Source organism: Sylvia atricapilla, chromosome 1 (genome assembly GCF_009819655.1).
Source record: "Sylvia atricapilla isolate bSylAtr1 chromosome 1, bSylAtr1.pri, whole genome shotgun sequence".
In the NCBI taxonomy this organism is placed as follows: Eukaryota; Metazoa; Chordata; class Aves; order Passeriformes; family Sylviidae; genus Sylvia; species Sylvia atricapilla.
The window spans coordinates 13,375,894-13,400,986 of record NC_089140.1 but is presented as its reverse complement, the minus strand read 5'-3'; the positions used below and the strand labels follow the sequence as shown (position 1 = coordinate 13,400,986).

Sequence of the window (25,093 nt, the reverse complement as noted above, 5' to 3'; positions counted from 1 at the left end):
TCAAGTTGGGCCAGAGGAGCTTTACATTGGATCTTAGGAAAGGTTTCTTCACAGAAAGGGTTATCAGGCATGAAAAGAGGCTGCCCAGAGGAGTGACTGTCTCACTCTTCCTGGAGGTATTTAAAAGAAGTGTGTATGTGACACTTAGGGACACAGTTTTGTGGTGGCTTTGGCAGTGCTGCGTTAACAGTTGGACCGATGATTTGGAGGCTTTTTTCAACCTAAAGGATTCTTTGATTCTATGATTCTAAATCTGTAATGCACTATTTTGGCCTTTTTAAAATTTTTCATTTCTTGACTACATTTAATTCATCTGAAAGGCAATTTCCCTAAGATTGACAAGGAAACTAAGGTCTTGATTTTTCAGTTTTAAACTTAGACCACATGAGACATCTCACTATTTCTGACCCTACTCAAAACTAGAGTAATAAAGCCTGTGGGAGAAAAGAGAAAATTAGAACAACATCGATTTTTCACAAAGTACCCTAGAAGAAAAGCTGTCAGTCACAGACGACAAAAGCCAGTTACAGCAGAAGTGTGAAACATGAGCATCACTCCCTCACTACTTTCTATTTATTTTAAATTACATATGAACAGTCATTAATATTTACTGTATTTCAATTTAGTCAGATAACACAATATTCAGCCTAGAGTCAGATTAGGCAGCAGCTGGTTAGATGGATGTCATCTGTCAGGGGCTGTTCTTCTAAAAGCCACTAATACTGTCAGTGAAAATTACAGTCTACGAATCAAAAGAACATAAGTGTTTGAACTGAAACACATATGAAATCAGACAGTTCCCACTGGATTTTCCCCATGTGCTATTACCTCCATGATCAAGTCACACTTCAAGTGACAGAAATCGCTGAGAAAGCAAAACATTGCTTGCTTGCTTTCTATCTGAGAAGTATACTTTGAGCCAGGGGACATATTTTTAGATAATTTAAAAAATTTCTTTCCTTTTTGTCAGGAAATATTTAAATCAACCTGCTGTAAAGCAAAATGCTCCCTCACTCTTGTATGGGACAACAGGGGGCAAAACTTTGTTGCTATAACAAAAGTGACGACATCTCAGTTGGAAATGAGATAAAATCCTTTTCCACTAGTAAATTCTGTAACATTAAAATACAACTTCTTCTAACAGTATTAAAATGAAAACAAAGACCATTCACTCAGAACTTCATTTGCTGTTCAAAAATACATGTCAAAATATTGCTTATACAGCACAAAAAAACTCCCACAAGCTTTATACCATGCAAGGATGATCATTCCACAAAAACAGTGGCATAGCACTTAAAACACACTTTTAAGTACTGAAGGTTACTAAAACACTAATTTTCTGTTTCTGCTAAAGTGCTGAGAATATGAGTATTTTGAAATGGTGTGTTACAATACGTATATCCAGAAATCACTATCTTTTTTTTGTCCCATCTAGTTTGCATTTGGCAGGCTTTTCCCCTCTCAACTGGAACAAAATAGCTAAACCTAGAAACGCATTATTGCAGGTAACAACAGTGTCTTTTGAAATGCATCATCCCCACTTTGAGGATATAATGCTGCACAATAAGCAGAAAAAAAAAGGTATGCATATGGCTTCCTTGCTAATCAGGGAATGCCACCAAGAATTTTAAATTAATAATCTGTGCAGCAGTGCAGTCTGTGTGCCAGCAGGATGCTGAGTTTGTACAGAACGGTGGGCAGATCCCTACTGGGCAGCACTGGGAAGGTGAGGCAGGAGTGTACCCTCATGGTAAAGGCAGCTACTGCAGACCAGGCTGTGACAGCACAAGTGTAGCTGGAATGTCCTGTGACAGTCATCAGCACAGTGGAGGCTGGACCACAGGATCTGCAAGGAGATGCCAAGAAAGTTGGCCTTAATCAATTTAAAGAGGAGGCGAGAAGGGAAGCTTGTTGCTGTCATCTGTGACCTAATGGGAGGGAAGAAAGAAAACAGAGCTGGGATCTTCTGAGAGGTGACCCAGAAGTGGGAGGAGATGCAGTAATCACACTAATTGCAACACCAGGAAGTCAGATGAGGCTGTGGAAGCAATTTTTCACCTTGTCAGCAAACACTGAAACAGGTGCACAGAGAGGCTGTGCAATCTGCAGCCTTGGAGGAGCTCAGATCCAGAGCACACAGGACTGCACTGTTTGCAGCAAGGGGCTGGACTTGACACCTCCAGAGGTCCCTTCCAGCCTCAAGCATTCTACAGCTCTGTGGCTGTTTTGTTTCTTACTCTCCTCAGTGCCTACACTTCAACAGCAGGTCAAAAGCATTCACCCAAGGCAGGGTGAGCATTTCCCGCTGTGAGAAGTTTGGTGAATTTGGCCAAACTTAACCCAGTCTTCTGTGGGTCACCACCAGCCCTTTGTGGGCAGAAGCAAGAACAAGGACCTGCCTTCCCTTGCACCTCCTTCTCTCTCAGCACTGGGTAATGTCATGCACGGCCAAGTGAAATGGCCAGTAGGCTGTTTTCTCCCTTGGGTAGCAGGGCTGGACCCCTGAATGCCTTTTTCACCCACTTTGCTAAGGGAGACTCCTTCTCTCCTGTAATATCCAGGGCTCAGCTGAAGCAAAGCTGCTCCCAGCATCCAGACTATTCTTTGCAGCAGAGGCCATTGTATTACCCCTTCTCCTATGACCTGTCCTTTTTCTCTGGCAGAGTTATCAGCACACTGACCTCACTCATCACAACCAACAATTCCCAGTACTGAAGCCAGGGAGAGATGGGAAGGCCAGCCATGGCCAGGGAAGGTGGGAGGCCACACTCATCTGCAGCACCACCAGAGTCTTAGATCAGCTAAAATCTGCAACAGAGTCACACTTCTAGGAACCAAAAAGTGTGGTTATTCATGTTAGCTCTTACATGAGCTCTAACAGCAATTACTCAAACAGAATTAAAAATAATAGTTCAATTTAGATCAGATGAACCTCTAAATTGTCAAAATAAAGCCTAATATTTTCCTTGAATTAAAGAGATCGACAATTAAATTTGAAAACTTCCTGGCAATGTGCTGTTATTTTAACACCACAACAAAATATTTCTTGAGATGGTATGACTGTATGTCATACCATAATAACTCCCAGGACAAGGCACTAAGTGAAGGAACCCCCAACTCTGGAAGAGAACAACTCCCCTCTTAGTGCACTGGAAACCAGCAGCAAGGAGGGCACGGACCAACACCACCCCAACACCACCAGAGCAAATGCCATCAAGGCACAATGATTTACACTGCTGCAGGGAGCACTCCAACACACATCTACCACAATCCCCATGAACAAGCCTCAGTGAGAAAAGGAAAACATGAATTCAAGACTCACAATGGCCAAATGTCTCACTATCATTCCACTCTGCTTCCATTTTACTCTGTTTAACTGAAGGTGAGCCTACTTCACCAGCTACAACCCACCTCACCCTGCTGCGACCACAGTTTTTATAATAATAGCTAACCACTGTGGTTAGCAGCTTGCCAGGCTCCACAGGGAAGGAGTTTTGCTAGGCCAACTTTCTGCTAACAACCCAGCTGCCAGAGGAACCTAAATGCTCTTATCTCTCAACGCTCTGTTACACATAACACATGCTTTTCCCCTTTACATGCTTGTCTGGTTTCATTTTTTAAAAAAATGGGATCAGATTTTCCACAACAAATCCTCAGGCTCACACTTAAAGCTGATTCCTTTTCCCCAGAGAAGGCATTTGAGATTCCCCAGAGAATTTGAAACAAACTCTTGCAAAAGATAGGAAGAAAATCATAAGATGAAAAGTAGTCACAGAACACGGTTTTCAAAAATAACATCTGAAAATTAAACGAGACAATTTTTCTTTACTGCTTCGTTATCTCAAATGATTACAAATCATTTGCTGGTAGCTGGTGCTATGGCTTTTTGCTCATCAAACCTGTCACACACCAATAGTCCTGATCTACTACACATCTACCACATACTGATGTGAAAAACCATGTCCCTTTTGGGCAACCCTCTTCCCTCACAACCCCAACCTTCCCACTGCTGTTTTCCCACTCAGGGTTTCTTTCTAGTAAGACAGCAGAAAGTGTAACTCATAAGCCTTAGCCTGCTCTCAGATGCTCATAACAAGGGATCTGGAACACTCCTATTAACTGAGTCATATTTAAACACAGAGACTGGAAGATTTTCTAACAACACCCTCTTTGTATGTATTGTTCTGCATCTGGGATAGCGGGCAGTGAACCCCACATGGTTCAGGAATTAAAGAGCTAAAAGAAAAGGGGAAAAAAAGTCTGTCATCTCAATTCCGTAGCACTCCATGGAAGAAAAATAAGAATATTAGTGAATAAACCACAAATTTGCAGCCTTGTATGAGAATGGAACTTTGCCAGGTTCCAAAATGCTGTATGCAACACATAAGTAGTTATCAGGAAAACAGTTTCAGGTCTTAATTAATCCACTGAGGCTCCAGCCCATGTCCCAGTAATCAGTCAGCTGGTGATGATAAGGAGAAATAAGACTTGAGAGGCTTTCACAAAACAGTTAAAAATAAAACTTGATCTGTTTTTTATGTTCCCCTGCACATAAGGATTTTGCTCTCATATTTTTACTTATCTATCATTTATACTTCACACAACTGACTTCGTTCTTCATTCAAAACAAAACTAGAGGTAACCACTTCTCCTAAAACTATCAAATATTTTATACATTATGTTGCATAATACTTGTACACCTAAGACCAGCCTACATATTTCTGGAATGTGATTTCTATCCAGATCAATCAATATGACAATATCAGCAGCCAGTGAATCTAATTGCCATCAGATTTTCTACCTCAGAACAGATAAGCTTAGGGAAACTAACAGAATAAAAGAGCAATCTGTAATAATAAATAATTTGATGAGAAGATTATCTTGAAAGAGGTTCATTGATACATCAGATAGGATAATTGATATTGTTTGAACACTTCATGATTTTCCATTTATAGTTAGTTAGTCAAGCTAACAAAAAACCCCATGAAACAGCAAGAGAAGCACAAAAATTTGCCTTAACACTTTCTTAAATCAAAGTAATTCAGAAAAATTTTTTTTTTAATGTTCTCAGATTCTTATTACTATTTTACCAGTAATTTAATAAGTTTCATTCGGAGAGAAGTCAAAATTAAATTCTACCAACAAACAAACAAACAAACCCCCCACAAACCAAAAATTAAACCGCAAAAAAGGGATGTCAGTGATATTAAGGCCAAGGAAGCAAAAAAGGATTTTGCAATAAACTGCAATTTTGAGAGATTGATATCAATCTACCAAAACATTTAAAAAATAATTTTGGCTTGCCTGCCTGTATAAGCAGAAGCAGAGTCTTGTTCCTCCAGGGAACCACCCAAGTAAAACCACATATATTGAGAGCAGCAAAGTCTACTATTGTCTCCTAAAACAGCAAAGGCCAAAGCACAGTTTTAAATATTCTCAGATGTTAAACATCTATTAGAAAAATGTTTCTAAAAAAATGAGAAAGAAACTCAATCAACAAAGAAAAGCACTTTTAAGTAACATTTCTCCTGGTGCTGTAACTGAAGTGCTGCTCTCTCAGTACCCCAGCCCTGGAATGAGCCTGTATAACCACCAGTTACCCTGTGCTGGGCAGAGATAGGTCTGGCTGGTTGAAAACCGATCAGATTCTGCTAACTTCAAACCTCATAATTTTTAAAGTTCAACCGCAACAAATGCAGTTGTGTTTTGTGTTCAGCAGCATTTCCAATACACACAGAAGTAGCTGCCCTTGCAGGAAGAGGGGGAGGGCAGGGAGGAGGTAAGAATGCTTTTGCCTCAATTATAATGATCTGAAGATTGAAACAAGACCAAGCTTGTAGGAAAAATTAACTTTTCTTACAGTTAACTGGAGCATTTAGAAGGGGAAAAAATACTTTCTTCAGTCAGAAAAGCCCTTATTCAGATCTTTCCAATACACAGAAGTTGATTAAAATGGACCTTTGTCTAGAGTGCTTCATTTCAGATGTATCACCCACTAACATATTGTAACCAAGCCAAAGTAGTAAAAGTCTCTTAAAATTACTCCCATAATTCTGCATCTACGAGTACTGCAGTTCAGACACATCCCTATGAAAAAGAATTTTTAGCAAAGCACTTTTTTTTGTAAGTGACACCATAAAAGATTTATCTGAAGCAGATGATGCTTTTTTTCTTTTTAATAAAAATAGAATTTAGAAGATTAAATTAAACCCAACAAGAATACACATTCAGGACTTGTTCAAGCAACAGCCTGAATTCAGTAATTGAGCATATTTTTCATTAACCACTAGAGGTCACACAGTAACCATGGCAGACATCCAAAAGATGAGTGGACTCCAGAACCTCATGGTTGTTAAAATCAAAATACAGGGATACTCACTGATTGGGACCCACAAACGAAATTTTGAAATTAATTTAAGTAGCCTAGTTCCCAAAAAAGATTCAACGAACTTGAATGTTCACAGATGTCATTTAGTCTTCATAAAATTGAGATTTATTGTTTTTACTTCTAAAAAACACATCAAGTAATGGGTGGGGATGCAGTGGGATTGTCAGAGCTTGCAGTGCTTTTGAAGGTTTTCCTGATTTTTTCAAATATTTCCTCATTTGAAATTCTGAAACTTCAATTCAAGCAAAACGGCTTCAGCTATGCCTATAATTAACACTAAAGAATAACAATAAGCTGGAATATTCTAATATTTTACTAGTGAATTTCTTGCTATGTAAATAGACATTTTAACATTCCAAGAACAAGAGAAATAGTAATAAAACCAAATATGATCCCACACACATAAAATACATTGTATTTTTAATCTCATACCAAAGTGTATATGGGACACAATAACTCACATTCTCTTAAATCTGAATGGATATATGCCCTCAAAATTTAGACACAGTTGGAATGGTCAGGGTCTGAAAACTACTTGCTTGCAAGAAATTCATTTGAGTGCTATTGAAAACCTAGTCTGTTTCAAAGCATTTACAGAAACATTATTTGTAAAGTGTGAAAGTGCTTTAGGTTGTACACAGCTAATTAAAGATTCCCTGTAAAATTCATTTAAATCCTTCAAGAAGGTGCACACAAGTGCAGAGCAAGAGACAGATCAGAGTCAGTGATCCCATACTCCTTCCAAATTAGATTAAACTTTAAGGATTAGTATACAAAGATATTTCATGAACTGATTCACTTTTTATTCCATTTAAGAGAGTTCAAACTGCATCTTCTCTTTGGAAAAAAATTTCATTTCATTAGATCTCAGCAAAATACAAAGAAAGACCTGTGTATGAAAGTCTTCTACTACGCCAGAGCAGCACTGCCAAGGCATTAAACTGCCCTCTAACCCAAGAACTGGTCCCACCAGAACAGGTGCTCCTGTTGACTTGCATTACCTGTTCTGGAATAAGTAAGATATTTCACTCCCTAAAGCTCTTAGTCTGGTACATTTCAACATTAAAAAAAAAAAAATAGTAACAACAAAGAGCAGTGGAATGGCTGTAATCTGAATAATAATTTCAAAAGTTTCAGCACCCATCATGTTTTTCAGCACAACAAACAACACTACCAAAGCTCACAGAACACATACTGCACTACAGGAGCGTTTCCTTAAGACTAAACAGAAATCATAAATCACATCTTAAAGCAGAAAAGACGCAGACTTTTCTCAGCATAAAATCAACACCATAAATCTATCTAGCTCTTCAGAAACATTACAGAAAAAAAATCCAGCTTTATCTGCACACGAGTTTGTATGTATACACATACCCCCACACACAGAGATTGCCAATCAGCAAAGATTGCTTTCCACTTCACACTAACACAGCAAGATTTATAAACTCCATAAAAATTTAAAAGGCAAGAAATTTTTTTGAGGAATTTCCAAATACAAACCTGCTTCTTCTGTGCCTGCCTTTTCTGAGCACCCAGTGTAGCAGACTTAAAGCTAAGAGACTTGGTCTGTCTCCTGACTTTCACTGAATCTCTCCGGCGATCATATGAAAAAGACGATGACTTCTTTGTAATTTTCCTCTTAGGTGTGTCTGCCATTTCATCCAAAGTATGGTTACCTTCAAGTAAACAGTATCCCAAGAAAATAAAAACTCAGTATCATCAAGCTCCCACCAAGCTTGTATGAAACAGTCTTCAATCCTCCAGGAAATCTAGCAGCCTGCAAGGAACGGAGTCCACCAGTTGCAGCTCTTCCAAGAGGTTGTGGGAATGAAAAAAGCCGATGGTCCTACAATGCTGTATGTCAGGGAAGAGCAGGCAGGACTCCTTCCTGCTGTATAAACTCAAACAGGCTTCAGCGGTGATGCTAATCTGGAAACGTAGTGACTATCCTGCTGAGCACGCTAAAGGTGAACGGGAGGTAGTTCCCAGCACACCAACAGGGTGTGGAAGTACACCAACTGGGTGTGGGGATGAAGCAGAAGACTTTGGGTTCAAAGCATCTTCTTAACTCCTTCTTCTCTGGGCTACTGCTAGGAAGTCAACTGAAAAGTCACACTGGTGAAAGCTCCCCAGACAGCATATTTTCTTCTCTTTGTCCAAAAACGACAGCATTATTTTCTTATCTTTGGATCCAAGGCCCTTTCTGAAGAAACCTTCAGAATGTGGTAACCACCCCATTAAATACATTAGGAGCCCTGTTTTAACCTAATTTAAATATTCCCTTCCCTCTCTCTTTGTCAGTAAGACTATTCACACTACAAACCTAGGAGATACTTCAACTTCGAAGTTAACTAGAAAATAAAGTACCTGGCTCTGAACCTAACCATCCTTCCTGGGAAATAACTACAGAGTTACAGCAGTCTCCTAAGATCTGTTGGTAACTACGGGTAAGAGGATAATGAATTCTCATCCTAGTGACAGTGTGGGAATCCTATCAGACAGTTGGGATTGCAACTTTTGTACCAGGCCTGTGTTTAGGTAGGAGTGTTTCTCTTACACAAGGTATTAGTCAAGGAACTCTACAAGGGTGTACAGCCCCAAGAGTTGCAGCTACTGATTTCCATTAAGCAAAACACATCCAAAGGGCCAAGCTCTACAAACCATTTAATTCATGTTGGAAGACAAGGAGGAAAACTACCTTTAGGTAGTTTAGACTAATTTAGACAAATTTAGGCATTGTCCAGAGTCTTTTCCAGAAACTTTTCCTTACTTTATTCATGATGCTACTTCATGTAGAAAACAACTGTGAATAATTTATAGTTGCAGGATTATCCATTACTATAATTAAGCTCTAATATGGGTCAGTCCTCTGGTGTATGACTCTCACCACCTCTGTTAGGAAATATCTGTGAAGTTGGAACAGCATTTCTTTTAAGACCTGCAGATACCAAGGATTAAGAGAGTAGTGTTAATGAAATCCCCAATCCCAACCTTTCCTGCAACTTCTTCCTTTGTTGTAGGATGAATAATATACCTCTAGGACACAGTGATATTGCTAAAATTAACCAAAAGCTATCAGAATGTTAAATATTTATTAGCCATAATGGCCTAATTCTAGATTCACTGCACATTTTTGTGGAGATTTACACTATGAAGGATAAGAAAGCTCTAAATCATCTACAACTATATCTAACTGGTGAATTTGTAATTACTAGAAGATATAGAAAAAATCCATTATTAAATTTTTTAAGTATAAAGTCTCTATTAATTGTGATGTGTTTATAATACTGTAGCAGTCATTATCTGTAGCCACATACTGACCTTCAGTGTTACTAATATTAGACACTCTGAGACCATCATCATTTCAACACACTCTGTGCTCTTCACCAAAGTTCAGATTAAAGAAACTTTTTCTCACAAACTGAAATCTTGCTTAAATTACCAGTTTCCATTATTTCCAACCACCACTTTTTGAAGAGTTAAATAAGCAGAAATTCAGTATTATGTGCTTGCAAATAACAACACCTCACGAAAAACATATCCTCCAAAACTTCATGAGCTACCTGTAGCATTTCATTAAACACCACAGATATTCTAATGAAAATTAAGGTCAAGGAAAGTTTTAACATTTTGCAGACAGCTACTCTTATAGTTTCACCTGATGCCCCAGATCTTGCACTGAAAAAAACAAAGAACCACTTCTCATCTCAGTATCACCACTGATTCTACAGCCATCTATGGTTTGCTTCTTAGAACATCTTTTCAAGGCTGAGATCCTGGTCCATTTAGACATTGGAGGAGGACGTAAACCTGTACCTGGAATCAAGTGTTGGCATTTGCTCTGTGCTTTTCGCTATTTCTACAAAATCTTTTTCAGTTGCTTGATTTGGTGCTGGAGGAAGCAGACGGCTCACCACCAGCACACACAGCAGAGAGATCTTGCCCCCCCATTCCATTCTTCACCACTCCCAGCAGCAAAGTCCTCTGCCTTTCCTCCTCAGCTTGCCAGGTCCTTTGGTGAACTTACAATACTCACAAAATAGCAGAAAAATACACAGTTTTGCAAGGAAGAGCCTTCTGCCACATGAGTGAACAAATCTGCTATGAGATGGGCTCCAAAGAGTGCCAGAGCCTTCATGAGCCAAGCAGCGGGGCTGAGATGAAAATACTGGGGAGAGGCAGAGACAGGGCAAACTGCTGGAAGCCTTCTGAGTCCTGGTTATGTACCTTGCACATAAGCCACTGTGTCCAGAGGTCTATTGCAAAATCAGAAACATTCTCCAAAATGTAGGAGCTAGAATTCATTCATTCAGTACTCATTAGTTTGTGTATTCAGTTAAAAGAGTCTCTCTCCAAAAGTCCATCACCTTTGCCAAAATGACATTACATCAACCGTGTTATTGTCTACTCCCTGGATGTTTCTGCAACTCTTCACAACAAGCATCCACCATCCATGTTCAGTTTCCCACACAATAATGGAATTTGTCACTTCAGTATTCAAATCTCCCTTCTCTTCTTTCAGAACAATTGCAAATATATTTAACAATACATGCTCTATTTTCCATCTTCCTACCAGCTACACATCCATAAAACCCTTCCTCTTATTCCATGCCAAGTCTGTGGGGTTTTTTGATTGTACTAACCCAGTCACTGTTGCTCACATCTGTCTTTCTGCTGAGAATACAGGCACATTTGTGAGATATTACTTTCTTGACAATACTGTCATGATCTTCCCCAGTATGTCATATTCATGCATGGGCCTGCTATTCCTCAGAGAACAGTTTTTACCAAAATATTCAATTTTCAGAAGTCAGATTTACCTGCAGCTCTTCAGATCTCCATGGAAAGTGATTTATGGATTTAAAAATGTCAATCTCCTCCAACCTGGGAGTTCTTAGTGCATCAATACAACTGTTTCAGCATTACAGGAAAGGGATTGGAATACTGCAATCTATCTCAAAAATACACAGCAAATCATGAATGGAAATGCTGTAACCACATAGCTAGAAAAGATGAAGTGATGATGAGATTAACAATTTGAAGAACAGTGCTGAAAGAGGTGAAAAAGTAAGAACTACAGTTAGGAGACAACATTTAGTTACATCTAATATCTCTTAGGGATTGAAAAATGCGTGTTCCAATAGTCATGTATTATGACCTTTATTTTCTCACTTCCATGGATACATGATAATATATTACTCTCATCCATGAACACCATGAAATTAAAATTTAGTTTACTATTAGAAATACTACAAGCATTTAAATTCCAATCTTTGACAAAAGATAACTTTTATATTTTGAGTATGTTATTTTCAAATATGTTTTCATTAAACAGCAGCTAGCAATAAAGGCTGTGTAAATACTTTGATTTTCTGCTTTAGATTCATCAGCAAGACAAACCTAAAAATCATCATATGGCCATCTCAATAATGAGTCAATAGTGCTAATGCAAAACCACCTGGTTTAAACTCATACATTCTGTTTTTACCAATTTTTCAGAATTTCATTAACATAAAATTGGCAATCTCTAAAAGCATAATTAAAATAAAACCCACTGCCAAACAGTAGATGACATCAAGAACCCACTGTTGAAAAACTATAGTTTTTCAACAGGAAATAATCATGGGGTTGTTATATGATGGGTTTCTTTTCCAGTATCAATACTTTCCCAAGCTTGGTGGCTCAAGCAGCTATTTTAAGCTGCTACAAGAAAAGAATGCCTTATGCTCAAAATGTGTTTTGCCAAGTCACTTGTGAGTAACAACAAATTGTTTCAAGGTCATCCCGTTTTCCTGGGATACTGGGACTGAAGACACAGAACAAGGAGAGAGAAGCTGCACACTGTGGCAGAATCATGGCAATAGTTGAAAATTAATTTGATAGAAAGGTTTTGAGAGGAAAAAGGGTATACCAATTATGGTATACCAACCACATCTCTGAGTAATTCTTTGGGCATTTTGAGGTTTTGCTGCCAGATTTGCTGCATAGGACCTGGAGAATATTTCTTCATTCACTCCAGGTGTTAATCTGTTTAATGGCAGAAACAAAAAGGACAAAAAGTTGTTATTCTCTACTTGTGATTTAAGGGTTTAATTCTTAACTCGCAGAATCAAAGAGAAATCACATGTAAATTCAGCTGCAAGTTTGCTTAAATAAGACAGAGACACCCAAAATGTAGAATAAACAACACTACTTTGAGTATTCTGATTATGTGCTGATGAAAATCTAAAGATAACATAACTTTATCTGTGCAGCTTTCATTGACTTCAAAAGCTCTTTAACATTTTTGAGTGAATGAACAGGCACAGGGTTACCAGAATCTCATTCTTTCCAACAGCATCCTGCTGTCACCAGCCTACCCTGAATTCACTACTGAAATGGGCTCTTGCATAACTGGCTCAAAAAGTAAGAATGAGAGAGCAAGAATCAATAGCAGCAGGAGACTATAATCACAGCCCTCCAGTCCCTAGGTAGCCTTTAACCTTAACATTATAATGCATTTGCTCAAAATAGCCTTAATTCTGTGTAGGCTTCCAGTTAACATTTCTTACAAGCAAAATAGAGTCATTCTTTCCAAACCCACATTTTGTTTATCACAAGTCTCTCTAACTCAACAGAGCTTTCCAAGAGGAAGTAAACAAAACAACAGTGTTATTTAGACTGACCATCTGTTTTAACACGAAACCCAAAAGTTCATTTCCTTTCCACTACACTGGGAAAACATCCTAATATGTCTTCATATTACATGAAGAAGCTGCTCAAAGACTTTTTCCCACCAGAAGTCTTCACACTTCTTCACAAGCGAAGCAAGCAAGCACTAACTTCATAATAATATTAACAGAATCTCTGCAGGTCTCTTAAAAGCAGATGCAAATGAAGCACAACTGATTTCATCGAATTTCAGCTGCAGTTTGCTTACTTAACACAGCCAACTCTAGCTCATGAATGTTTACAAATTCCATTTCAGCACATATCCATGAAATTCATTCTCCATCCCATTCTCACCAGAAGTATTCCATTTAAACCAGCAACTTTATGTGTGTCTTTCTGGGAGGTTCAAAGTTTGTCTAAGCAGCACTAAGCACCAACATCACCTTGAACTCCCAGTGACCTGGGCCAGATAGAGCACCACACACACAAACACTGTGGGAAGCATGAGACTTCACTCCAGACAAGACCAAACCATATTCCTCTGGCTTTTATCTCTGCACTCAGTGGGCGTAAGCATGAATTATGCAGAGTGAAGAGCTGACTGAATATTTGAAAATGTTAAGTCAAGAGAAGAAAGCCCGTGCCTGCCTTAGTTTAGAGAAGTAAAGCCAGGCTGTAAATCTAAGTGTACACCAAATTACTGTGGTTATTTTCCAGAAATAGTGCTGAATTTATCAGGACAGTGATAAAGGAATTTATAAGATGCCAAGGCCTTCAACATTAAGTGTTGTTAATCCCAAACTAATTTGGCAAAAAGTAAGTATATCGGAGCAATTGAATCTATGAATAATTGACATTAGGTTCATACCTACATTGTTTCAAAGTAACTCTATTTGCTCAGCTGAGCACCACAACCAGTGGCTGTCCATATCAGATCCTTGCTGTTCTCTTGCAAAGAAAAAGCTCTGATTTTTCAGCAATATAGCTACACCAAACACAGACATTTTGATCCCTAAAGCTTTCCACAGTCTGAGCATTTCTATTCATAAAGCATACATACAATTGCAAACAAAATTTTTTCCAAGTTGTTCAAAATACAAATTACTACTTCAGTGAGAATTCAAATAAGGACAAATTATATTCATACATATACTTTGGATTTGTTGATTATTTTTTTTAATGAGATTACACCACAATTTCCCCAATTTTTTTTTCATGGATAAACAAAGGTCTATGAGATCTCAGAATAAGCACTTCATATTACACCCAAAGTGTGAGAATTAGTAAAGGGTCTAAGTGCCTCAGTTTAGCCAAAGAAAATACAGGTAAGGATGGTCAGGGTCTATTTTTTTCTGCAGGGCTTTTTTGTGTGTGTGTGAGGTGGTTTTTTTGGCTGGTTTCCTTTTTTTTTTTTTTTTTTTTTTTTTTTTTTCTGCTGAGAACGCCTGGCTACTAAAAACTGAACTGAGGTCATCAAGTATGCTATCATCAAGTTGGAAACTTATCAAGATGACATATGTTTTTTGAGTCTTCATAGAGAGGGCTACTTCTGCAAGTTACAGAAATCTGAACAAAACAGGTTATTAACCTATCTTCAAAATGTTGGTCTAATCACTAAACACACAAGAAATTTGTATTTTCAAAATAATATAAGTAAGTTACACAGCTGACTAAATGCTAGCTTAAAATAGAATCTTGTTTCTTGTAGCCAAATATTTTTCAAAAACAGTAACAAGTCAGCCTATTTGTATTCATGTACACACAGAGATACATAAATGCAAAAAACACTGATATGTTTCCACTGAAAACTATCCATATTTCCATAGTAAAAGACAGAAAAAATTACATTTCAATAAATTTTTAGAAGTTTTCTAAAAAAATTATTAAAATGAGCACTTATTAAAATTTTGTTCATCAAGTTATTACCATTAATTACATTAACCAAGCAACTTCACATGCAGTGATATTTAATATAAATGTCCACATCTTATGCTGGCTAAGTTGGAGTGCTTTATGCACTTTCTCAATGAACTATGTTAAAGGGCTTAAGAAAAGCTGTTTCAGAAAGGAACAAAGGAACAAACAGCTTAGCAAAATCAGTTTTTCCATGTAGTTTTTTTCTTGTTTTCCTCCTTTTTTTTAAGGAGGAACAACACCGAGCATCACAAATTATTCCAGAAAGCAACTGGCTAACCCTTACTCATCCATTCTGTTTTAGTAGAGTGACAAAAGAGTAACAAAATATAGGGACAGAAGAAGCTAAATAAAGTCACCCTACCATGCTGCATTTTAATGTGAAGGACACCATCAAAGATACTTCTCTCATTCCATTTGGAACAGCTGCTCTAAGGGTCTTTGTATTTGTTATAGGACAGAACATCTTCTCCATGGAGACAGTGGAATAGGAGTAAATATATTCTTCACATCACTTAAATGTTTTATTTTACTATGGCAGTTGACCATACAGAGCAATAAATCCATCAAGAGGACAAGTGGTCCTTAGCTGCTCTGCATTCTGTATTGTGCTGATATGACATTGCACAATTATAACACAAAAGCACCACCAAAGCCAAAAATTACATTTATCACTGATCCTTAAGTCCGAAAAACCATGGTAAGAGCAAACTGATTTTCAAAAGTACAGATGTCAGGCAGTACATAACACAACAAACTTCTCTTCGAGAATATAAGGAAGTTCCTTGTGAAAATAAACACTAAAATGTTAAGTGTTCAGTTTTCCAATATCAAAGACATTTTTGTCCCAATTTAAAAAAAAAGAGAGATATAGGTAAATATTTCATTTTAAGCACAGCTAATCCTACAGACCTCAGTAATCATTTAATTACACGTTTAGACACCATCTGTTTAAATTTTTTTTTTTTCAAGGTATGCCTAAGTGTACAGATGCAAAATACCCCTAACTGGAGATATATTCCAAACCTCACATTAATGGGACCTGTATTAGGTTCCAGCAACACAAAAACAGTTGATACCCTTGCTATGGAGGCAAAGCTAACAACCCAAAACTAAAGGAAGCCAGGAAGGTGAGCCGTAAAACACACTACATGAAACTAAAAAAACAATGACTAATGAATACCTGAAAAGACCCAAACGTGAAGGTCAAGTGAGAATGACTAATTCAAGGATATAAACCAGTGTAGCACAGTGCATGTTTCTGTTGCACCTTCCTAATCAATGCTGAAAGGTCCTTTAAAAAAAAGGAAATTTCACTCATAGGTGCCATCAGTGCAGATGAGCTTGGTGAATGCAGAGATAAATACTACTAATTACTAAGTATCTTGTCCATCTAAACACAAAAACAATATTGTAATAATGACTTTGCTTGCTTCAGTTGCAGTCAGAGTTTTTCAACTATTAGTCACACACACAAAAACACCCACAGAGTTTCACTGTGAGGAATTACCCCACTTGAAGGCAGCAAGGCAAGGTAACATCCAAAGACTAAGGTCTTGAAGTCACCAGAATTCAAACATCTGAGGAGAAGAGCATGTGAGGAGCTAAGAAATGCATTATTCAAATAAGTCTCTCTATGTGTGTGTGTGTGTGTATATATATATAAATATTTATATTCAGAGACAACTTGCACCAGCCTCCCTGAGGCCTGTAAGCAAAAGCTAAACTAATCATGCAGCTGAGCACTTCAATATGAGATAACCAACTAGAGGTTTTAATTAGCTTTTCATGAAATCTTATCTGGGCACTATTTTTATGGAAGAAATTCACGAAAACTCAGCACTGTTACTCTATACAGCTTGAGTAATCCCAGCATTTCAGACACTGAGGAGTCTTCATGTCCCAAGACTCCTCACATAATTTTTCTTTATAAAGTCCTGGTTGAAATAACCATGTCAATTAAGTTTTGTCACAATAACTACAGGCAAAGTATCTATTTCTGAAAAATTAGCCTAAGAGTCATTATTTGGCCAGTTTGCAAGGAGCCTTGACAGTGCCTGTTCCAACAGAGGCAATTAAGGATACTGTCTGTGAAGGAGTGTGGTCCTGAAACATGTTTCCAGTCTGGAAGACTGAAGTATCAGGATCAGATGCTTTCAAGAGATTCAGGTGAGGCTTTCCACAGAAAAGTGGCATATTTACATGACTTCACAGTTTGCCACAGTGTTTCTTACCTATATGTTTTTGAACAAGTAATTCAAAGATACTTGTATCTATAACTTCAAACAAATAGCCAATAAACAAAAAGCCTCTTAGTTGACTGCGACCTAAATATCTACTTAAAAAAATAAAAACCCTCAAGGCCCTGCAGTGCATAATTATTGTCTCAAGTCTATGTAACTAGCAATTCCTCCACCAACAATTCTTGAAAGAAACAAAACAAAACCAAACCAAACCCAACAACACTCAACAGTTTAAAACCAGCATGTTTTTTACACACATTCAACTGGTAACACAAAGCTACAACATCAACTTACAGATGCCTTTTTTTTTTTTTTTTAACATTAATATTCTCCTAATTGAGGTTTTTTCATCCTTGCAACCTCCTTCTCCTATTTGAACTGTTAAAGAACCAGAAAGGGTGGAAAACTCATTATTTCAATTAAAAAAAGAAACATAGTCTGTAAGCAATTTCTCACATCCGTCAGGCAAACTACATTAAAATGTCCTAAAATCTCTGTGTTGACTCCCACTTTGGGACATGTGCAGGAAACACACAGCACTGCTGTGCTGATGTGCCAGGCTGCTTTTGTTGCCATCTGTACTTACACGGTCTTTGTCATCAGCTACATCACAAAGGATGTCATCGAGATCCAAGATCCCACCATCCCCGTGCTCCAGCCGATGGACTTGGATCCAGTAGTTTGGATCCTGCAAAAAAAAAGAAGAAAATAGTATCAGATAATTACCACATGCCAACAGGAAAATGTCATTCCACTTGACAGTCAGCATCGCAGGCCTACAAATGCTTGACATCAAACAAATATTTAGGTCATATTTCTGTAAATAAATATACATTGAGATGTAAAGCCCAAGTTCTTTTTTTAAACTGCCTCAGACTAAATATGTAGTCTCCTCTCTTCTGTCAGATCTGCATGAGTCACAATCCCATTACTGATACATAGGACTATGACACATTCCCCATATTACTGCACGTTACATTCCCAATATTCCTTCTATAAAAGGAAAATGCATTGTCCTCAAAATAAAGTATGTCAGACAGTGGTCAACAGGCACAAAAGCTTACATGCAGCTGTAAAAGGTTCTTTTTTTTACAGAAAAGCTATAAAAGGCACAAACCAATATTTAAACACCATCAAAACACGTTCTACTTGTCCTTTGCTAGGCTAGAGGTGGTAAATGGAATATCCAAAACTTATACTAAGAACACTTTCCACCCCTAAAATAATAAAACATACATACACACAGATACACATACACCTATATATGCATATAAATGTGTGGGTGTGGCTTTGTGTTTATACATGTGTCTAACAGCAACTGGGAAGACTGGCTTTATAGTCTTTATTACTACTTTTGATAGCAAAGGAAGCCATAGGGAAAAGGTTATGTCCACAAAGTGTCTCCAGCACATGGCCCAAGTGCTGGTTACTCAACATGCCATTCTTAAAGGATTTGTTTCCTCATGGAGGAAAGTTGCCCTGTAAACCCACAGCCTGATCATGCTAATTAATCCTGCTTCTCAAATACACCCCCCAACGCCCCAGGCTGTTGTTCAGTGTTTGCATTTCATAGTAAAAGACCTTCCTTGCTTTTCACTGAGGAGGAATGGCTGCACAAAGTTTCTGCTGGGAGGACCATCAAACTTGCATCAACTTGCAAAGTTCCTGACTTCCTAAAAATAGCGATTAGCATCAGCCTTTTCAGGTATGGTGTCTAGAACTGACAAAGCAAACAAACAGAAATAATAAAAACATCCAAAGCCAAACCTGAACTGAACAAAAACCCACCCACACTAAAAATAGAAGTCATAAATAAATAAATAACCTCCACCCTAAAAGGCTTGAAAATATTTTGATTTCTAAAAGATGGAACAGAACAAGAAATGGGGCTACCAGAATTCCTCTAAATCCATATGTGTATTTAAATCCTGACAGAACACACTGCACAAAAGAACATCAAGAGATATTCATCTTGGTTTTTAACATCCAAGAACTCTACATATTTGCACATGATATATATGCATAGGTCAAATATGTTGGAGATATTTGATAACTACGAAACTTACTTCATTGTTTGTGTAAGTACATCCTCCTTAAATACTGCTGCAAGTCATCATCATCAGATTATCAGATTTCAGAATTACATTTTACAGTCATTAGGCTAGTCATTTCAAAAATTAAATTACAGACTTTTTTCTCTGATTTCTCTAAGTATTAAATATCATTACCTTCCATTTCTTCTAAGCAAGCACTTATTATACAATTAACTAGATTTCTAGAGACTTACTGTTGCAGTATATTACAGAAGATAACTCAGCATAAATTTTTTAAAAGTAAAGATTCAGGAATAATTAAAAATGGCATTACATTATTCACACTCATGCATACAGAGGTGCCTACATAGCTAGCAATACACAAACCTGCTGTATAAAAAAAAGAACATACTGCAAATACTAGGATAAACTTGTAAGTTTGAAAACTCCACTAACACAGACAGGGCTGGACAAAGTCACCAGAAATCTTTCAACATTTCTTAACAAACATGTTTGAAGGGAAGTCCACTGAAGAGATGCCTTTGTAAACTGTGCCCTCAAATAAAAAGGAAAAAAGATCCTCCCTCATCTTCCAGCCCATTAAAAAAATCTCCTCTGCCTCTCATATCTCCACCAAAGACTGAAACACCTTTGCAAAGACCAAGACTTAGAAGACACAATCAGACAAGCTGTGAAGCACTTTGAGCTCCTAAAGGACTTGATTCAGGTTTCCTCTGCTGAGATCCTCCATCTCAAAGCTAAGCTGGAATTAAACCCTAAGCCAGCCTTCACTGCAAAATCATAGACAGAAAACCTTGTTTGGGCTTTAAGGAAGCCTGATCCCTCATACGTCACCCAATTCACCATTTTTGTTTGCAACAATTAATCTTCTTATTGAAGAATGGAAACATTAAAAACAGGTAACTGCAATACTGGCTCGGTGACCTGACTCTACATCCATCAAAATAAACACCACCCAAGCTGAATCTACAACTTCAGTATCCATGTTTCCTTGTTTTTTGCTTCCTACCACAACTATTTCCTACCTCCAAGGCAAATGTAAAAAAAAAAAAAAAAATTCACAATTACAGAATCAATAGCAGAAACACCCATTTCTACATCACTATTGTGCTATTTCAGCATGCACAATCTACTTAAAAATAGCTTTGATATATAAGCTGCATCACTTCTGCTAATTACTTCCTTCAAAAGTTTCTCAATATTGCATAAGAAGTTTTAGATAGACTTCATTTTTACTGCATCACCTATTAGTACTGCAACAGCCTGAACTGCTCTGGTTGCTTTTCCTGTCAGACAAGGTCCTGATACAAAACAATACATGAGCAAGACCAGACAAGAAATATATAAAACTAGTTTGGCAAGAATTTACTCTGGCGGGATTTGGTAAGTAAATATGAAATAACAATGCAACTTTTCATTAAAGCTCTCTCCAAACATCAGAACAGTCGTCTCTTGAGGCCCTTTTACTCTATTAAAGGTTTTGCATAAATCCAGTATTTGGTGGGAGAGGACTGGGGGGGAAGTGAGGTCTAGGAGGGAAGGGAGTATTCACATTGTACAGAGATTAGCCACATCATATTGGGGGGAAAAGGAAGAAACTAAGGGGAAAAAAAAGAAAACAACATTGAAACTAGTGATTTTACCAACCTATGAAAATCGACAGCTATTTATGGCTCCAGGTTTTAGCAGTTATTTCTACATATTTTTCAGCCAAACAACATGAAAAAACCAAACTGCATAAATGTTCACATTTAAATGCTACTCTGTCATCTGTCTAAACTGAACATAATGTTATACTAGAGTCAGCTCATATGCACTGTCTGCTAAATACGAAAGAAACTGAACCAAACTTGGCGCAGATTGGAATTAAAGTACTCCTACACAGATGTTACAAGTGCATCTCTAGTCATGGCTTGGTCAAGTTGTATTTCTCAATCTCAGCCAGCAAACAGATATTCACAAATCCCTATGCAATAGCAGTAATACGGTCCTCAAACATTTTCTGAAGCAGTCACATACACTGTTTTGGCTTAGACCAGCTCCTAAAGCGGAAATTGGCTACTTCCAGAATTTACTGGAGTTGACATAACTTCATCTGTGAGGCAAAGTGGTCACTCCTTCAGGACACCTGAACACCTCTGGGATCACCCTCTCTGGGTGGCAGTGCAGGGCTCACAAGTGAGATGTCAAAAACGAGAGACTGCCACCGATCCATAGGGATCTGCTCAGGGCACAAGCAACAGAGTGTTTATCCAAACTAAAAGGAAAATGTCTTCTAGTTATTATACAGGAAAAAAAATCCTAAGTCTATAAAAGTCAAGTTTCTGGAAAAAAAAAAAAAAAAAAAAAAAAAAAAAAAAAAAAAAAAAAAGAAAAAAAATTTTTTAAATCTCCAAGAAGTGTTTCAAGAAACCTGCCTCAAAATCATGGTTTAGTCAGACATGATGCTGTTGTTTCAAAATCTGAATTTGTATACTAGAATCAGATTTTCATATTCTGACAGTAAAACAAAGTTACATTTATATTCTTGCACTGCTATGACTGTGTAAAACAGTACTGCGCTCTCCAAATCTGCAATGCATTTAGACAGAAAAACAAGTGGTGATAGAGAACTAATTAGCGTCATTGCTCCACCAATGTGTAAGTTAGCAAAGCACAATTATTTTGAAAAAGCTGCATAGATGCCTTTGTCACTTAATGTAGAAGAACCAGCAAGTTCACTTAATTGAATACAAGGATAGAATGCTAAACCTGATTTATAATATCTTCATTTAAATATTGCATCACTCAGCTCAAGTCTAAGCAAGTCAGATCTCCTGTTTCCTGTCTACACCCATTTAACTATTCAACTTGATGATGATTATAAAGGTACTCATAATTTAAGCTCATGAGCACCACATTTTCTAATCCTCAGCAATGGGACACAAATATTTGCTAAGTGAACACCAGCACTGAGACTGGCAGCAAGAGCACATTACAAGGGGAACAAGAATGCAGCCATTCACATTCTGTTTATTACATAAAATGACTTCTAAAAAGCACAAAGGAAAAACTGAGAAAAGCATTATCTTAAGTAGTATCATTCAGTATTCTGTAGCTAACAATTTCATGTTCCCACATAATGGAAACAAGGACCATATGTGGAAAACAATATCTAGAAATTAGAATGGAAACAGCACTGTGTTCTTATTAATCACACAGGAAGATTTCTTATTCCTTTACATCTAAATAGGTGTCTTGGTTTACACAAACATATCCTTTCCAAAAATACATTGAAATATTTAACAGTAAAAGTAACAGGAAATAAGATTATTCTTTGAAATAATTTGTCCCTATCTTATAAGAAGACATCATCACAAACCTCTGAGAAGTAGCAATCTATTTAACAGAAAGCAGAAAATCAGGCTCCTAAAACCCTGATGAACACTGTTTAGTGTTTACTACTTGTGCCCACTACTGTGATTTAATCTCACCTGTCACCAGCAGGATGTCCTGAAGCATCAGAAAAACAAGATTAATCTGCCTGGCTACAATTACATGCTTTGAGCTGGGATGGCAGAGGAGTGTGTGTGTAATTTCTTGTGTGCTGTTTGAAGCCCGGAGAACACTACTGAGGGAGGACACCAAGCTCTCCCCAAGAGGTCTTTGTACTCCTTACCTTTTCCCAACCACATTCCCCTCCAGCTGGGTGCAGATCAGTTGCCACTACAGTTTGTTACACATCTGGAAATCAAGTAAATCAGGTACTTTCCCCCTCACACTCCTATATTTTCTAATCTGTTCTTGCCCAAATAGGAAATGCACTTTTTACCACACAATATTCTTGGGAAATGGATTGACTTTGCCAAGCAGAGCTCCCAGAGGCTCTCCGTCCCAATCAAGACCATGTTTCTAGAACTGAAATTATTTAGATATAATTTATAGCTTTTTGCTTTAACAAAGATCCTTATATGATTTTTAAAAACCACTATCAGCTGGACAGCTGTGCACAGGTATTTTTCAGTGTTAAGTCTCAAAGAAAAACAGACTCACCACCAGGACAAAGGGCAGAGCAGAAGCTTATCCAAGTATGTCAATATAACTTCTCAATTATAGATGAGAAGATAAAGGGAAAGTAAGTGTATTATTAGTTTCTGCTTAAAACCATCTGGAAATCAAGCTTAGAAGGCCACGTGTGTGGCTGTCTTCACTGGATTGAGTTTTTTGAGAACAGATAAAGTCTTTGTGGCAAGAATACACACAGATAAAAACCAACTAAATCACAAGGCTGGGGTGTGTACTGGACTTGTCTGTTCAGCAGCATATGGCACTTGGGCGTGTTAGCAGTCTGAAAGGAAACTATGGTTAATAAAAACCTAATATATCTGAAAATTTGCCAGTGAGTTCATTCATTTCCCTGTCTAGCTCTGTGCTGCAGGCAGGAACCATCCAAACAAGCAGTCAGGTGCCAAAAGACAGCCACGAACACTTGCAACGTCAGCTGGCTTCCAGTTCCGTTCCACAGCCTGAGAAGCCAGCAAGAACAAGTCCCTGGGTTTAAATTGCATCTCCGTGTCATCATCTGTCTCCTCGCATTTCAGGCATACAGATCTGCTGCATAATACACAAGAGCAGCAGTGGGAGAATCAGCTCCAAAGCCACTTGTGCTCCCTAAAGCACGTTGATGCTGCAGCACAGACCATTGGCAATACTGGTACCATATAAGTGCATTCACTGCCTCAGCGAGGGCATAAGCCACAAAAATACTTAACATTAATGAAAGCAGCCCAATAAGGCTCAGAAAGCAACTGATACCTGTAGCAACTCTTAAGTTACCAGGTGATGAGTTGAAGGGACAGTTATCTTTTCCACTTCTGACTTCACTCCACCTGCAATCACTCTCCTCACATAAATTTTAGAGCACATTCACACACACTTGCCCTGTATCCCATGAAGTCAAGAAAAAAAGGGCTACAGACTACAACAGAAAATAGCTGAATGTTTTAGAGCAGAAAAGAAGTCATATTATGTAATAAAAGGATGAAATATCTTTTTGATCCTTAATCTGTATCAACTGCCCTTTGTTCTGAAGATGCACCCCAGTGAAGCTAATTTCTTGCTATTCTGTATTACTGAGAAAGAGGAATACACATTCAAGGTTACACATCATTGCCATAACAAAAGGGTTTGGTGTAGGTTTGACTTTTTCAAACACACCAGATTATACATAATATCTTCAACCAAGGGATGCCCACTGATCTGATATGAACCGGTTATGAAAAAGAGAGGAACATACAAGCCTGATCACTGAAGTATCTCGCTCTACTTTTGCACTCACCAATGCTTTCCAAGCCTTGCTAAAAGGGCTTTAGCTTACTGGAAATCCATCCAAGACTAAATCTGAACATATGGCAAGTATCACTCTTCCTGACACACGGAAATGTTGGAAAGGATGTTTACGGAAAAAAAAAAAAAAAAAAAAAAAAAGTAATATTGGGCTTTGCATGCATCCTGTATGTCCAGTTTCAACAAAGATTTATTTAAAAATTAATCACATTACACTATCAATGTCAGTCTTCAGTACAGAAGTCTGATAGCCAAAAAAATGAGCCAAATAGTCATTCAGTTCAGCAACTAAATGCCTCCTAAAACCCACTAAATCAAACTAATATGGTCAGTAAACTGCTGGAACACTACTACATATTGAGTTGTGCTGCATTACTACTGGAGTACGAAAAAAAGCATCAAGGAACTACTTTATCTTGCTTGAAGTGGTTAAAGGTTACTATTAAAAAGGGTAAATTTTGCTGTTAGCAACTTCACAGTATACATAAACTTTCAAATATACATATTAAATCCTTGCT

The 25,093-nt window shown here is 37.7% G+C and overlaps 1 protein-coding gene across 7 annotated transcripts in view; it reads right to left on the bottom strand.

Annotated features, from left to right (window-relative positions):
- The window catches only part of PARD3 (par-3 family cell polarity regulator), a 525,862-nt gene that overhangs the window by 459,469 nt on the left and 41,300 nt on the right, over positions 1 to 25,093 (bottom strand). For all 7 annotated transcript variants that reach the window (XM_066315111.1, XM_066315121.1, XM_066315129.1 and 4 more), the window contains exon 2: positions 17,783 to 17,884. In XM_066315111.1, coding sequence (XP_066171208.1) covers positions 17,783 to 17,884 — 102 coding nt within the window. The remainder of the gene's footprint in view (positions 1 to 17,782; positions 17,885 to 25,093) is intronic.